The sequence below is a fragment of the Rhinoderma darwinii genome, chromosome 2, assembly GCF_050947455.1.
Source record: "Rhinoderma darwinii isolate aRhiDar2 chromosome 2, aRhiDar2.hap1, whole genome shotgun sequence".
Classification (NCBI taxonomy): domain Eukaryota; kingdom Metazoa; phylum Chordata; class Amphibia; order Anura; family Rhinodermatidae; genus Rhinoderma; species Rhinoderma darwinii.
This window is the reverse complement of record NC_134688.1, coordinates 236,942,230-236,958,154: the sequence shown is the minus strand read 5'-3', so window position 1 is coordinate 236,958,154 and position 15,925 is coordinate 236,942,230. Positions and strand designations below refer to the sequence as shown.

At 41.3% G+C, this 15,925-nt stretch overlaps 1 protein-coding gene across 1 annotated transcript in view; it reads left to right on the top strand.

The window, feature by feature from the left end:
- Positions 1 to 15,925, top strand: part of LOC142742830 (ras GTPase-activating protein 4-like) — a 182,797-nt gene that overhangs the window by 94,596 nt on the left and 72,276 nt on the right. Inside the window, exon 5 of the mRNA XM_075852979.1 lies at positions 15,599 to 15,728. Coding sequence (XP_075709094.1) covers positions 15,599 to 15,728 — 130 coding nt within the window. The remainder of the gene's footprint in view (positions 1 to 15,598; positions 15,729 to 15,925) is intronic.

Below are 15,925 nucleotides of genomic sequence, written 5' to 3'. Positions count from 1 at the left end.
TGTTAATTAGCAACAATTTTGTGTGGTATGACTTCCTGTCTTTCAAGCAGATACATTCAAATTTAGAAATTGCTAATTTTTCCCAAAATTTTTTTACTGAATTTTGGTGTTTTTCACAATTAAATACTGATATTTTTTTTCCAGCAAATTATTCCAGTAACATAAATTCAAATGTGTCATGAGAAAACAGTCTCAGAATCGCTTGGATAGGTAAAAGCATTCTGAAGTTATTACCACATAAATTGAAACATGTGAGATTTGAAAAATGAGGCTCTGTCATGAAGGTCAAAAGTGGCCAGAGGGAAGGGGTTAAAGTCTGTTTTTTGTTTCTTTTTCTTAAAGAGGCTCTGTCACCAGATTTTGCAACCCCTATCTGCTATTGCAGCAGATCGGCGCTGCAATGTAGATAAGAGTAACGTTTTTGTTTTTTTTTAAAACGAGCATTTTTGGCCAAGTTATGACCATTTTGTATTTATGCAAATGAGGCTTGCTAAAGTCCAACTGGGCGTGTTTAAAGTTAAAGTACAACTGGGCGTGTATTGTGTGTGTAACATCTGGGCGTTTTTACTTCTTTTACTAGCTGGGCGTTGTGAATAGAAGTATCATCCACTTCTCTTCACAACGCCCAGCTTCTGGCAGTGCAGACACAGCGTGTTCTCGAGAGATCACGCTGTGACGTCACTCACTTCCTGTCCCAGGTCCTGCATCGTGTCGGACGCGCGAGGACACATCGGCACCAGAGGCTACAGTTGATTCTGCAGCAGCATCGGCGTTTGCAGGTAAGTCGATGTAGCTACTTACCTGCAAACGCAGATGCTGCTGCAGAATCAACTGTAGCCTCTGGTGCCGATGTGTCCTCGCTCATCCGACACGATGCAGGACCTGGGGCAGGAAGTGACGTCACAGCGTGATCTCTCGAGAACACGCTGTGTGTCTGTGCACTGCCAGAAGCTGGGCGTTGTGAAGAGAAGTGGATGATGCTGATTCGTCAGCATCATACACTTCTATTCACAACGCCCAGCTAGTAAAATAAGTAAAAACGCCCAGATGTACATACACAATACACGCCCAGTTGTACTATAACTTTAAACACGCCCAGTTGTACTTTAGAAAGCCTCATTTACATAAATCTAAAAATGCTCATAACTTGGCCAAAAATGCTCGTTTTAAAAAAAAAAAAAAACGTTACTTTTATCTACATTGCAGCGCCGATCTGCTGCAATAGGAGATAGGGGTTGCAAAATCTGGTGACAGAGCCTCTTTAAGTTGTAATAAGGAGAATTGATTCTTTTTACTAGCCCTCTAATGCGCATTTGCGATCAATTAAGAGGGATACCCTCGTCAATGTAATCTCTGGCTAAGTTCCTCAGCTTGCTCAAAAAACACCTCTTCACTATTATTAATTCTCCTTAACCTTAAAAATTGGGCATATGAAAAGGATTTCATGATATGTTTAGGATGGCAGCTATTGAACCTCAATAGTGTATTCGTTGCAGTAGGCTTTTAATACCCCCTTCTCTGCAGCTGCCCATCTTTTATCTTTGCATACACATCTAGAAATTCTATTTCTTGATCCCTGCACTTATAAGTGAAGTTTATTATTGCTATTGATGTAGTTTACAAATTGTGAAAATTCGTGTGATGTCCTGGCCACACTATGAATATATCATCAATGTAGCGTAAAAAAAAAGTTGCAAATGTTTAGCGAATGGGTTGTTTAATGTATAAATCATTTTCCCTTCCAATTGAGCAAGAAATAAATTCGCAAAATTAGGAGCCACAGAGGTCCGCATAGCCATTCCTGCTATTTGATGATACCACATGCCATCGACTTGGCAGCAATTGTGATCCATCACAAATTGTAGTGCCTCACAGATATACTCTGTAAAGGAAGGGTTCCCCTTAGTGTATTGTAATTGACGTCTGATAGCCTGTGCACCCGCATCCTGCGGGATGCGGGTGTATAGGCTCTCGACATCAACACTAGCTAACTTGAAGTATCGTTGCCAGCCAAAATCCATCAAAATGAACAGGAAATCTTTTGTATCTTGTAAATATGACAGTATATTCTTCAATAATGGATGTAACACCCAGTCCAAATAGCGAGAGAGTGGCTCAGTAACTGAAACAAATTCCTGCCACTATCGGACGTCCCGGTGAACAGGTGATGGATTTATGCACCTTAGGGATAAAATACCAATATGTTTTTTTGGGGAGTGGGATAAATAATCTTTCTGCAAATCATTCAATAAAATAAGCCCCTTCAACCCCCTTTCTTAACAATGATCTCAATATCCCCAGATAACTAGGCATGGGATCCTTTTTCAATATTTTATACATTGTACAGTCATCCAGTTGACGGTGGGCGTCATATATATAATACTAGACAGAAGAACTATGTTTCCTCCCTTGTCTGCCAGTTTTAAAACTATATCTCTATTTGAGCCATTTACAGTGAAGGAAATAAGTATTTGATCCCTTGCTGATTTTGTAAGTTTGGCCACTGTCAAAGACATGAACAGTCTAGAATTTTTAGGCTAGGTTAATTTTACCAGTGAGAGATAGATTATATTTTTTAAAAAAACTGAAAATCACATAGTCAAAATGATATATATTTATTTGCATTGTGCACAGAGAAATAAGTATTTGATCCCCTACCAACCATTGAGTTCAGCCTCCTCCAGACCAGTTACACGCTCCAAATCAACTTGGTGCTTGCATTAAAGACAGCTGTCTTAAATGGTCACCTGTATAAAAGACTCCTGTCCACAGACTCAATTAATCAGTCTGACTCTAACCTCTACAACATGGGCAAGACCAAAGAGCTTTCTAAGGATGTCAGGGACAAGATCATAGACCTGCACAAGGCTGGAATGGGCTACAAAACCATAAGTAAGACGCTGGGTGAGAAGGAGACAACTGTTGGTGCAATAGTAAGAAAATGGAAGACATACAAAATGACTGTCAATCGACATCGATCTGGGGCTCCATGCAAAATCTCACCTCGTGGGGTATCCTTGATCCTGAGGAAGGTGAGAGCTCAGCCGAAAACTACACGGGGAGAACTTGTTAATGATCTCGAGGCAGCTGGGACCACAGTCACCAAGAAAACCATTGGTAACACATTACGCCGTAATGGATTAAAATCCTGCAGTGCCCGCAAGGTCCCCCTGCTCAAGAATGCACATGTACAGGCCCGTCTGAAGTTTGCAAATGAACATCTGGATGATTCTGAGAGTGATTGGGAGAAGGTGCTGTGGTCAGATGAGACTAAAATTGAGCTCTTTGGCATTAACTCAACTCGCCGTGTTTGGAGGAAGAGAAATGCTGCCTATGACCCAAAGAACACCGTCCCCACTGTCAAGCATGGAGGTGGAAACATTATGTTTTGGGGGTGTTTCTCTGCTAAGGGCACAGGACTACTTCACCGCATCAATGGGAGAATGGATGGAGCCATGTACCGTCAATCCTGAGTGACAACCTCCTTCCCTCCACCAGGACATTAAAAATGGCTCGTAGCTGGGTCTTCCAGCACGACAATGACCCGAAACATACAGCCAAGGCAACAAAGGAGTGGCACAAAAAGAAGCACATTAATGTCATGGAGTGGCCTAGCCAGTCTCCAGACCTTAATCCCATCGAAAACTTATGGAGGGAGCTGAAGATCTGAGTTGCCAAGCGACAGCCTCGAAATCTTAATGATTTACAGATGATCTGCAAAGAGGAGTGGGCCAAAATTCCATCTAACATGTGTGCAAACCTCATCATCAACTACAAAAAACGTCTGACTGCTGTGCTTGCCAACAAGGGTTTTGCCACCAAGTATTAAGTCTTGTTTGCCAAAGGGATCAAATACTTATTTCTCTGTGCACAATGCAAATAAATATATATAATTTTGACTATGTGATTTTCTGTTTTTTTTTTATATAATCTATCTCTCACTGGTAAAATTAACCTAGCCTAAAAATTCTAGACTGTTCATGTCTTTGACAGTGGGCAAACTTCCAAAATCAGCAAGGGATCAAATACTTATTTCCTTCACTGTAAGTGCTTTTCTTTCATCTACTGACAAATTAGCAATAGCTAGAAGGTATATTAAAGCTTTTCCATCTCGGCAGGCAACAGAGGATTCACAGTGGAGGATATTCCACTCAAAAATCTTTCACCACCACATGCTTCTTAATCACAATCCAATTCATCTATTGGAATATCCATCAATATATGTAAGAACTTTCTGTCATCTTCCGTGAAGTTATCACTAAGACTAAAACCGAAAATGCTAACCTTAACCTTTTGTTCCCCTACAGGGGCATCTCTTATTGGAGATTGATTAGAGAATATTCGGTGTAAATTCATTTTTCATACTGATTTGTATAGATCTACTTCAAACTTGGTGTAGTCAAATTCTGTATCAATACAATAATTTAAGCCTTTTGACAGTAAGGAAATACAATCAGGTGTCAGTATCAAATTTGTAAGATTAATTACAGTAGCTTCGGAAACAATATTGGTATCAGACATAAATATTGTGTTATCAGAAGCACGATCTCCTATTTCCTCCAGGAGACCTGCTTTTTTTTGACACCTGCGTTGCTGCCTTTTTTGCCTCTTCTGGCCCCTTCGTATGTGCCTCCTAAAGGGTTGTTACCCCTTTCAGCCACAAGGCTGTTAGGGTTGCCCATGGGTAAACCATGGATAGTTAAATGGTACAGGCAGAGGTCAGTCACAAGAAATCCAAAAAGCAATGGCAAGGAAACTCTAGACAAGCTAAGATTAACCTAATAGATCAGGCAAGGTGTAATGACGGGGTAGGGACACAGACAGGTGAGCCCTAATCTACCTGCCACTCAGTCCCTGCCTACTTGCACGGCCCGTCCTAGGCGACGGCGTACAACTGGGCGACGGTCCCTACGCTCAATATGTGCACGGCAGACAAACAGACAAGGGTACGCAGAAGCTAAGGGAAATGGGGCAGTTGCCCACGGCAACACCGTGAGCAACAAGAGTAGTGAATGAGCCGAGTCAAACCAGGAGTGTACGAGGTACCAAACGCAGAGCAGGAGAGTAGTCTGTAAAGCCAGGGTCAAAATGAAGCAGAGGACAATAGTAAAAGCAGCAGCAGCAGAGCCAGGAAACAGGCAGAATCACAGGCAAAGGAGGAGCAGGAAATGAAGGTATAAATAGACAGAGGGCGGAAGCTAGCTCCGTCTGGCCAGGCTGTGATAGGCTCTCCCACTCCTCAGCCTCCCAGCCTGAGTGGTAGCAGATCGAGTCACTCTATCAGACTTAGGAGCAGGTGCAGACTGATTAACCACGGGCGTCGACACAGAAGCTGTGTCTGGCAGATCCTTTACACAAGGTGTACAGGAAAGCAAGTACTCTTTATACCCAGCAAAAGCTGGGTGGATAATTTGGCGGGTGCTGGCCCTTTAATGCAAACCGAGTCAGCGCATGCACACTAGGATCTAAAGCACAGCATCAGCGGCATGGGAGGCCTGCAGGAGCTGACATCGGGGGAGAGGATTACAGCAGGAAGAAGGCGTCAGACAGAAGCGAGAAGACGCCGGAACCGTGTAAGTATATCCCGGGGTGCGGTTGTCATTACACATGCACATTACACCTGCACACAGCACGGAGGCTATAAGGTGGCACATATAGTCTGTATGTGAGCCGTATGGTCCTCTGTGTACTGCCATAAAATGCACTGTCAGGTGCCGTATGTATGGAGAAATTCTACTTTAGTAACAATGTTAGTGCAGAATCCAACAGAAAAAAAATATTTTTGAAATTAGATGCATATATGGAAATACAGCGAAGGCCTTATGTCCTTCTATGAATGCCCTATTATGGCTCTATACAAAACAAAGCCATAAGACCTCATGTACACGAACTTATTTTTTTCCTCCCGTAAATACTGGCGTAAATACGGGTACTTGGTCACACGTATTCGACCCGTATTGCACCAGTATTTACAGACCCGTGCCTGTAAATACGGGTCCGGTGTCACCAGTATTCCACCCGTATTTACGGGCATGTTTTCGCTGTAAGCATACGGGGAGGTACCCGTGGCCAATAGAAGTCTATGGGCCCGTAATTACAGCCCGTGATTACGGGCGTTTTTACGTTCGGGTGCATGGGGCCCAATACGGCTGTGTGCATGAGGGATAAATCAATTGCAAGACCATGTTCCAAACTGCTTCTAAAAGCACAAGAACAAATGCATAGTACTACCGTGTTTCCCCGATAGTAAGACACCCCCGATTGTAAGACGTATCGGGGGTTTCAGGGGGGTCGGCTAATATAAGCCGTACCCCGAAAGTAAGACATATGTCTTACTTTCGGGGAAACACGGGGGTATTGCCGCCTCCTGCCCACTTCCGCGCCGCCCCCCTCTCCATACGTCACCGCGCCGTCCTGTGATGGCGCGGGTACTGAGACTGTACCCACGCGATCAGCGGCAGGAGCACGGCTGTTATACACAGCCTGGCTCCTGCTGCAACTGCCGGAATCGAAGCGCGCGCCGATTCCGGCAGTTTAACCCATTAAATGCCGCTGTCAATAGTGACAGCGGCATTTAATGTGTTTGACAGAGGGGGGAGCTCCCTCTGTCACCCGATCGGCGCCCCCGCAAACAAATCGCGGGTCGCCGTCGGGTTTCCATGACAGCCAGGGGTCTAACAAAGACCCCCAGGTCTGCCTTCAGCATCTGCCTGTTAGGCGATGCCGGAGGCATGACCTAATAGGTTGCCTGTCAGTTTTACACTGACAGGCAATAATGCTTCGGTATACTAAGTATACCAAAGCATTATATATGCGATCGGCACATCGCATAGTGAAGTCCCCTGGTGGGACTAAAAAAAAAAATGTAAAACAGTTAAATAAAGTTTGTGGAAAAAAAATAAATAATAATTCGACAATTTTTTTCCAATATAAGACATACCCCGAAAGTAAGACATAGTGGGGCTTTTGGGGATAAAAAGAAAGTAAGACACTGTCTTACTTTCGGGGAAACACGGTAGCTGTAAAGTTTGAAGAACGAGATAACCATAGTTTGGCCAGGTCCCCTTAGGGCCCTTTTACACCGGCCAATTATCAGGCAAATGTAAGCAGGGCGACGATCAGCCGATGAATGAGCAAACGCTCGTTCATCAGCTGATTGTATTGTTTTAAATGCTGAAAATATTATCGTTGTCAGCGGCACATCTGCCTGTGTAAACATGATAGAAATGTATGGGGAGGGGCGATCATAGTAACGAGCGCTCATCCCTATACATAGATCTTTGTGAAAGGAGCAAACGAGTGCCGATCAATGAGTTTTCTCGTTAATCGCCGCTTGTTTACACAGCCCATGTCAGGCCATGTAAAAGTACCCGTTTAACAGAGTAGGGGAATCTTAAAGCTACAGCATGATATGATATTGTTTGCATCCAACTCTTTTTAAATAATTGGAGGAATCCTCTTACTATTTCAGCATTGCCCTAATGTGCAAAGAGAGGTCCCAAAATAGTTTGGTGTGGAAGAACCTACAAAAAACCCAGACTCAATACCATCATATGCCTTTGAGATGAATTTGATTGCTGACTAGTGGTGGCTGAATGTTCTTGTGGCTGAATAGATGCAACATTCTGCAGCCAGGTACTAAAATCTAGTGGAAAAATTACAATGAAGACTGTAAAAAATAGTGTAGTACCGTTTCACCAAGTACAGTAAAAAATAGTGTAGCACCGTTTCACCAAGTACAGTAAAAAATGAAGACTGTAAAATGTTATAGCAGCAAAGGGGGAAGCAACTCCTATTAATGCACATGGTTTTGGAATGAGATGTCAAAGAAGCACATTAGAAGGTGAAGGTGTCCACTTACATTTAACTATGGATTGTATTTGTTAGATCATATAAACTTCCAGATTGTCTTTTGTCATACCCATGGCCTATTATTTCTTCATCTAGCGACTATTCAGTTCCTGTATATTGCTCTTCATATTTCATATTGGAATATTGATTAAATACATTAGATTCTTTAACCTGATAGGAAAAAAGGACAGAAAACACATCTGTATATTTCTTTATGATTTAGATTTTCGATCAATATTAAAAAATTAACAATTAATTTAAATAAACTTTACTGTTGCTTTGACTATAAAATAGGACACGCTCCACAGTAAGCATATTAGGGTACTATACAGTATATTAAAAACCTTGACAATAGCAATATATATTGTACATGTGGTATTATGCAAGATATATAGTGACACACAGTATCAGTGTGTCCTTTATGTAATTGCGTATAACATTTGAAAATGCCCCTTTTAGGTGACGTTCAGACGTGGCAGAATTTTTCCGCTGCAAATGTTGGTGCAGATTTTGGGCAATTACGCTACGAATCCGCAGCAACATTTGCAAATCTGACAGGCAATTCAGACGTTGCAGATATCACAGCGGACTTGCCACAGATTTCAGTTTTTGCATTGCAAAGGCTGAAATCCGCAGTGAAATTCCGCTGCTTTTCCGCAACATAATGTGCATTATTTCCGCATAGTTATTTTCCGCAAGTTTCCTAAAAATGGATAAAAACAAATGTAAAATACGGCTGCTGCAGAATTCCACTGCGGACTGTGCGTAGCGGAATTCAACAGCAATTCCGGCTCGTCTGAACGTGGTCTTAGAGTAAGTTCACACGTAGCGTAAATACTGCGGATTTTCTGCAACAGAATTAGATGCGGAAAATGCGCAGCATAATACATTGTCAGCAAAGTGGATGAGATTTGAACAAATCTCATCCACACACTATGTAAATGCTGAGCGGAAAAAATGCTCAGAAATTGACCTGCTGTGCGTTTTTTTTAATCCGCAGCATGTCAATTTTATTTGCGTAAATGCTGAATATTTGTTGTGAGTTTTCCCCATTTAATTTGGCGGTGGACTGGCTGCCATTCTGCCGCAAAAAAGGCAACTCAGAAAAAAAATATCTTGTACTTACCCAGAATTATGTGTTTCTTTGTTCAGGCCAGCCTACTGGGATGAAACGTCATCCCAGGAGGATGGGCTGCGGGGAGGCAGGGTGACGCGGCACCATGGCTACTTAAGTATGAAAAGTTTTTGATTTTTAGGTGCAGTTTTCTGCAGCAGACATTCCAGTTGAAAAACTGTACCACAATTTAATGCAGTTATTCGGCTGGAATTCCCTGCGGCGCACAGGGCAGATTTGCTGTGTGCTTTTATGCAGCGTAGCCGCCCTGTGATCATACCCTTAGGATATGCACACACACAGCATAAACATTGCAGATTTTCCGCAACGGATTCATTGTGGAAAATCCACAGCATATTACAGTAGCAGCAGTGTGGGTCCCGAAACAGCGGGAAAAAAAACGCTCAAAAATGTCAATTAATGCTGCCGAATCGCAGCTCTTCTTTTGTGGGTTTTCCCCCATTGAATTCAATGGGGTGCTTAAACCCACAACAAAGTGGTGTGTGTTGCGACATTTGTGGTAGAATCACAGCGATTCCACTGGAAAAATCGCTAGTAAGAAAAAAAAGTTATACTTACCCAGAGTTCCCTGCTTCTTCTCCAGTCCAGCCTACTGGGATGATGTTTCATCCCATGTGACCACTGCTGCCAATCAAAGGCTGCAGCTATCACATGGCCTGCAACGTCATCCGTGGAGGCCGGACTGCGCGCAGAGAAGAGGGAGGTGGTAAGTATGAACGTTTTTGGCATTGCTTTACGCTTAGGAAATTTCGCCATGTCGTGCTATTTTTCGGACGGCGTTTCCTGCGGTGTTCAGGGCGGATACGCCGCGCAGCTTGACGCAGCGTATCCGCCCTGAACACGCTGTGTGTGTTCGCACCCTTAAAGTGAACGAATCACAGGTCTGAGGTTGTGATCATTGGAAATTTGCGGCTTTTTCTTTTTTTCACCCAGATGGCAGAATTTGCTGACAAAAATTTTTTTCAATTCATCTTCTCCTGGCAGCAACACTTTGCCAGCCACCGGGAAAATAAAAATAGGTTAAAGAACACACACAGTGCATTTAATTAACCTTTGAACCTTCTATGTTGTACAGGAAAGACCATTGCTTTTTCATAGTTAGTAACTTAATAAAACAAGGCTAACAAAAGTAATAAGGCCAGGACCACACATGCAGTATTTGGCTCAGTTTTTTTTTTTTTAGCCAGAAGTGGATCCAAAAGGAAGGAAAGGTATAAAGAAAAAACAAATACAGCTCCTTTCTGTTGTGTCAACTCCTGCGTTTGCTGAAAAAAACTGAGCCATAAACCGCATCAAAACTGTGCATATGGTCCTGGTCCTAGAAATGTGCTGTTAAAAGACAGGACATGGTTTTTCTATTGTTTTTTGGTTGTATTTTTTGTTCTTTTCTAATTCAAATCATCATCATCATCATCATCATCATCATCATCATCACATAACCAGCTGTTCTGATCATTAGATTATAAATGTATGTTAAATTTCTAAAGATAATATCTCTAGTATTTAGGATGGTGAAGCGGCTGGTAGTGCTGGTACACGCAATTTAATTTTATTCAATCTAAATAGTTGCAAAATTCTGTGCTGCTCACCCCTCTCAGGATCAGGCTTTTTTTTTTCGCTTTTGTTATTCCCTCCCCACCTTTCAAAAGTTATAATTTTAAAATTTTCAATCGATCTAGCGGGATGAGGACTTGATTTTTGTTGGATGCGTTTTAAAGGGGTTGTCCCAAGATTAAGGGTATGTTCACACGCTGAGCCAAAAAGTCTGAAAATACGGAGCTGTTTTCAAGGGAAAACAGCACCTGATTTTCAGACGTTTTTTGAGCAACTCACGTTTTTCGCGCTGTTTTTCGCGCCGTTTTCGCGCCGTTTTTTCGGCCGTTTTTGGAGCTGTTTTTAATAGAGTCTATGAGAAAACGGCTCCAAAAACATCCCAAGAAGTGTCCTGCACTTCTTTTGACGAGGCTGTAATTTTACGCGTTGTCTTTTGACAGCTGTCGTCAAATGACAGGTTGTCTGCACAGTACGTCGGCAAACCCATTCAAATGAATGGGCAGATGTTTGCCGACGTATTGTAGCCCTATTTTCAGACGTAAAACGAGGCATAATACGCCTAGTTTACGTCTGAAAATAGGTCGTGTGAACCCACCCTAAGGCTATGTTCACACGAGGGCGTCCATAACGGCTGAAATTACGGGGATGTTTCAGCCTGAAAACATCCCCGTAATTTCAGCCGTACCGGCATGTGCAGGCGCTTGAACGCCGCGTCAATTACGGACGTAATTGGCGCTGCTATTCATTGGAGTCAATGAATAACGGCTCCAATTACAGCCAAAGAAGTGACATGTCACTTCTTTGACGCGGGCGTCTATTTACGCGCCGTCATTTGACAGCGGCGCGTAAATTACGCCTCGTGTGAACAGACAAACGTCTGCCCATTGCTTTCAATGAGCAGATGTTTGTCAGGCGCTATTTTCGGACGTAATTCGGGGCAAAAACGCCCGAATTACGTCCGTAAATAGGCCGTGTGAACATACCCTAAATGTTATCCCCAAACAAAAGGATAGGTTATAACATGCTGATGAGTTGGGGTCTGAACATGTTATCACATATCCTGTGGATAGGGATAATATTTAATCTTGGATAACCCCTTTAATTGGATGATGGGATTATTTAATGTACCTTATAATGTACTGTTAGGGTATGTTCACAGGGCAGCCTCCGTTACGCCTGAAATTACGGAGCTGTTTTCAGGAGAAAACAGCTCCGGAATTTCAGATGTAATGGCATGTTGAGGCGTTTTTCGCAGCATCCATTACGGACGTAATTGGAGCTGTTTTTCTATGGAGTCAATGGAAACCGGCTCCAATTACGTCTCAAGAAGTGACAGGCACTTCTTTAACGTCGGCACAGTACATCGTAAAACCCATTCAAATGAATGGGCAGAAGTGTGCCGACGCTTTGGAGACGTATTTTCGGATGTAATTCGGGGCTAAAACGCCCGAATTACGTCCGTAAATAGGATGTGTGAACCCAGCCTAAAACTAAAAAAAGATTATTTGTGGTGTGGAATAGAAAAAAACTTGCATTTTTTGGGGGGTTTTGTTTTTATTGTGCAGGTCAATACGATTATGGCGATGCTAAATTGATATATTTTTGTTTATGTTTTACTAGTTTTTAAAAATAAAACTATTTGTTAAAAAAAAACATTTTGGCACCATTTTGGGGTACATATGACTTTTTGATTCACATCCATTTTTTCCTTTTTTATGGCGTTCAGCGTGTCAGATAAATAACGTTATATTATAAAACTTCAGACTTTTATGGGTGCTGTAATCCCATTTTTCTTTTATTGTGTATATTATTTTTTAGTTTAAAAATAAATGTGAACGTTTTTTATTCTTTTTATTTTTCTGTATTGTTTACAACTGTATTACATTTATTTAAAAAAAATGTTTGTAAAATTGCGATCGTCTGATCGCTGGTACCATACACTGCAATAGTATGTATTGCAGTGTATGGTACCAGCGATCTAACGATCGCAAGTTTACAATAAAAAGTGACGGTTTTATTTTTTTGCCAATTGAGTGGTATGAGGGCTTATTTTTTTGTGGGTCGAGCTGTCATTTTTATTAGCTCCATTGTTTGGTACATACGATTTTTTTTATCACTTTTTATTACATTTTTTTTAGCGCTAAGGTGACTAAAAAAACAACAGTTCTGGTGTTTCAAATAGGTTTTTTTTAGGGTATGTTCACACGATGAGAGGCATTTACGTGTGAAAAGACAGACTGTTTACAGCTGCCTCGTTTCACACGTAAATGCTCCTCCTCGTAATTTACGAGGCGTCTGAGACGCTCGTAAATCTTGAGCTGCTCTTCATTGAGTTCAATGAAGAACAGCTCAAATTACGTGGCAAAGAAGTGCCCTGCACTTCTTTGCCGAGGCAGTCCATTTACGCGTCGTCGTTTGACAGCTGTCAAACGACGACGCGTAAATTACAGGTTGTCTGCACAGTACGTCGGCAAACCCATTCAAATGAATGGGCAGATGTTTGCCGACGTACTGGAGACGTATTTTCAGACGTAAAACGAGGCATTATACGCCTCGTTTACGTCTGAAAATAGGTTGTGTGAACCCAGCCTTACTCCGTTTACTGTGCGAGTTAAATAATAGTATATTTTAATAGTTTGGACTTTTAAGGACGTGGCAATACCAGTTTTTTTTCTTTTTTACATTGTGCTTGGGGAAAATTGAAAAAGGTTGTTTTTTTGTAATTTTTAGAATTTGTTTTTTTTTTTACACTTTTTATTAGTTCCCCTAGGGGACTTGAACCAGCGACAGTTAGATCTCTGGTACAATTCACTGTACTACAAATGTATTGCAGTATATTGTTATTTCTACAAGTCTCTGCTAAGCCCTGCCGTAGGCACGACTTAGCAGAGGTAGACAGAAGGCAGACCTGGGGGTCTCTATTAGGCCCCTGGGCTGCCATGACAACCATTGATGCCCCACGATCGCACCACGTGGGGGCGATGGGCTGTCGGAGGTTTAAATACCGCGGTCACTATTGACCACGGCATTTAACTAGTTAACTAGTTAAACGGCCAGGAACAGAGCGATCTCTGTTCCTGTACCGTTAAAGCAGAGTGTCAGCTGATACACAGCTGACGCCTGCAGTGTATGGAGTGGGCTCAGCGCGCGAGCCTGCTCCAAACTTCAAACACACGCCCCCGCTCCATGACGTACAGTTTGGTCATGGGGTGGGAAAGGGTTAATGCTCTCCTATTAAGGGCTTAATAGGAGGAGAAACATGGCAGACCTGGCTGTAATACACAGCAGACACCCGCTGTGTATGGAGTGGTCATATTTTTGATACAGAGCTCCAAATCTCCTTCTTCCCTTAACACAGCCATAGAGTTAAATGATAAAATTCTGGCTGCCTGCAGCTGCCACTAGGAAGAGTTCACTGCATTTGGATTAATACAGCTCTCATAGCTCCCAAAACTACCTGCACAATTCCATATGTTAGGAGCGCCACCTAGTAATGGCTATGGCAAAAAATTTATAATATAATGAATATGTTGTTGCTTATCCTGCTGAAGAGGGTTTTCTGGGTACTAGGAAACTCTGCACCTCTGTCTTTAGAATAGCTGCAGGGTGACATGGGCATGCTTGAAAATTCTATAAAAACATTATTCATTTTTTTTTTTTTTTAGATAGAATGGCCCTGTATTTTAAACTGTGATATAAATCTGTTTGGTTTAAAAACATTTAGCAAATAGCATCTGCAACTTTATAGGTTAGAAAAAAAAAATACCTTTATTTTATAACTTTATTTTATAACTTCAAAATACAGCTAGTTATTTTTTTAGTATACTAGTCATTTTCTGTGCCTTTTATAATGCTGTACAGTGAAGTGAAAAAAGACATTCATTTTGGTGACAGATTTCAGATTAACAAAGAACTGCAGGCAAAGCACTTTTATACTGTTTACCATCTGGCATACGCACTACGCCTACATTTTCTATCACATGATGCCCATAATGCTCTAAGAATCTTGATATGGTTCAAACAGAAGTCAATTCTGAATGTTTTACTGAAGCCAGAGAAAATGGGCTAGAAATAGAAAGGAGGTTTCTTGTGTTCCTTATACGTAGGAATCAAAATGATGTACAGAATAGCGGCGGGTCTCTAATTTTTATGGGATATTTAACACATAGCAATAACATATACATGGTGGCATGCTACCAACCGTTTTTTTTATTAATAAAGTCCTCTACGCGATCATGAAGAATTATGTTATTCGGTATGCAAATGGCAGTAAAATCACATCTAACTGTATTTACACCATTAAAAGAATTTACACTGTGGTGCATAGTAAAAAACATATAGATGCTTTCCAGGAAAAGCAAAAAAATTATTATTTATTCCCATCCGGTGTATGACATTAAAAGGGAATGTGTCATCAGAAAATAACCTATTGTTTAAAGCAAGTTTTTATGTTAAACATATTTTTTAAGAATATTTGGTTATTTTTTACATTTTATTTTCTATGTCATCTATATTAAATAATAATCCTAATATATTGCCGTTTTCACACTGGCCAATGAGCCTCACAATAGACTGACCCTTCCTGTTCTGTAGAGATCACCTCTCAGCAGTCATCTTATTATCATAGGCAGGATTACAATGAAATGGAACGTCTTTTTATATATAACACACGATCCACCACTGAGAATAGGTGACTGACACAGCTCTCCTCCTATCCCTGCACAATGACCTCTGCACAGGTCACAGAGCATGACTATAAATCTCTCCAATGGAAGTCAATGGGTCAGCTTCAGTCCATTGTTTCCCATGGTCTATGTCTCTAAATTCTGTTGAAAGATGGCTGCCCCAATAATTATGTACAGAAAATAGAATAAGTAAATCTACAATTCGAAAAAAAAAGATGTTTCACTATCTGGTTATAATTAGTAAACAAAAATAGAGTTAATACATTCCCTTTACTAGCCCACCACCTTTTGGAAACATTCACTGCAAGAATCCTTACAAATTGTTAGACATATCATATATATGCTATTGTAAATGCAATAATGTTTTCCGTAGGATTTAACGGGTGGCTGAATCTAACAGAAATTGATCCTGACGAAGAAGTTCAAGGGGAAATTCATCTTAAGATTGAAATATTTGGCAGTGATTTGTCAAGGAAACTGCGCTGTATTGTGTTTGAGGCAAGGTAAGGTAGTGGGAAAGATGGAAAGGAGATATGTATCATGTTTTCCGATTGTTCTTGTATTATTTTATATGAGTATAATTCAGCTGGACTTCAAAACCATAAGTTTATTTTGTTTTTCTGCTTTAGGATGAGTTGATATTTTAGTGATTAAGGGCTTGTAGGATAAAGGGTCTGCGTTTCCCAGAAACAGCACCTCT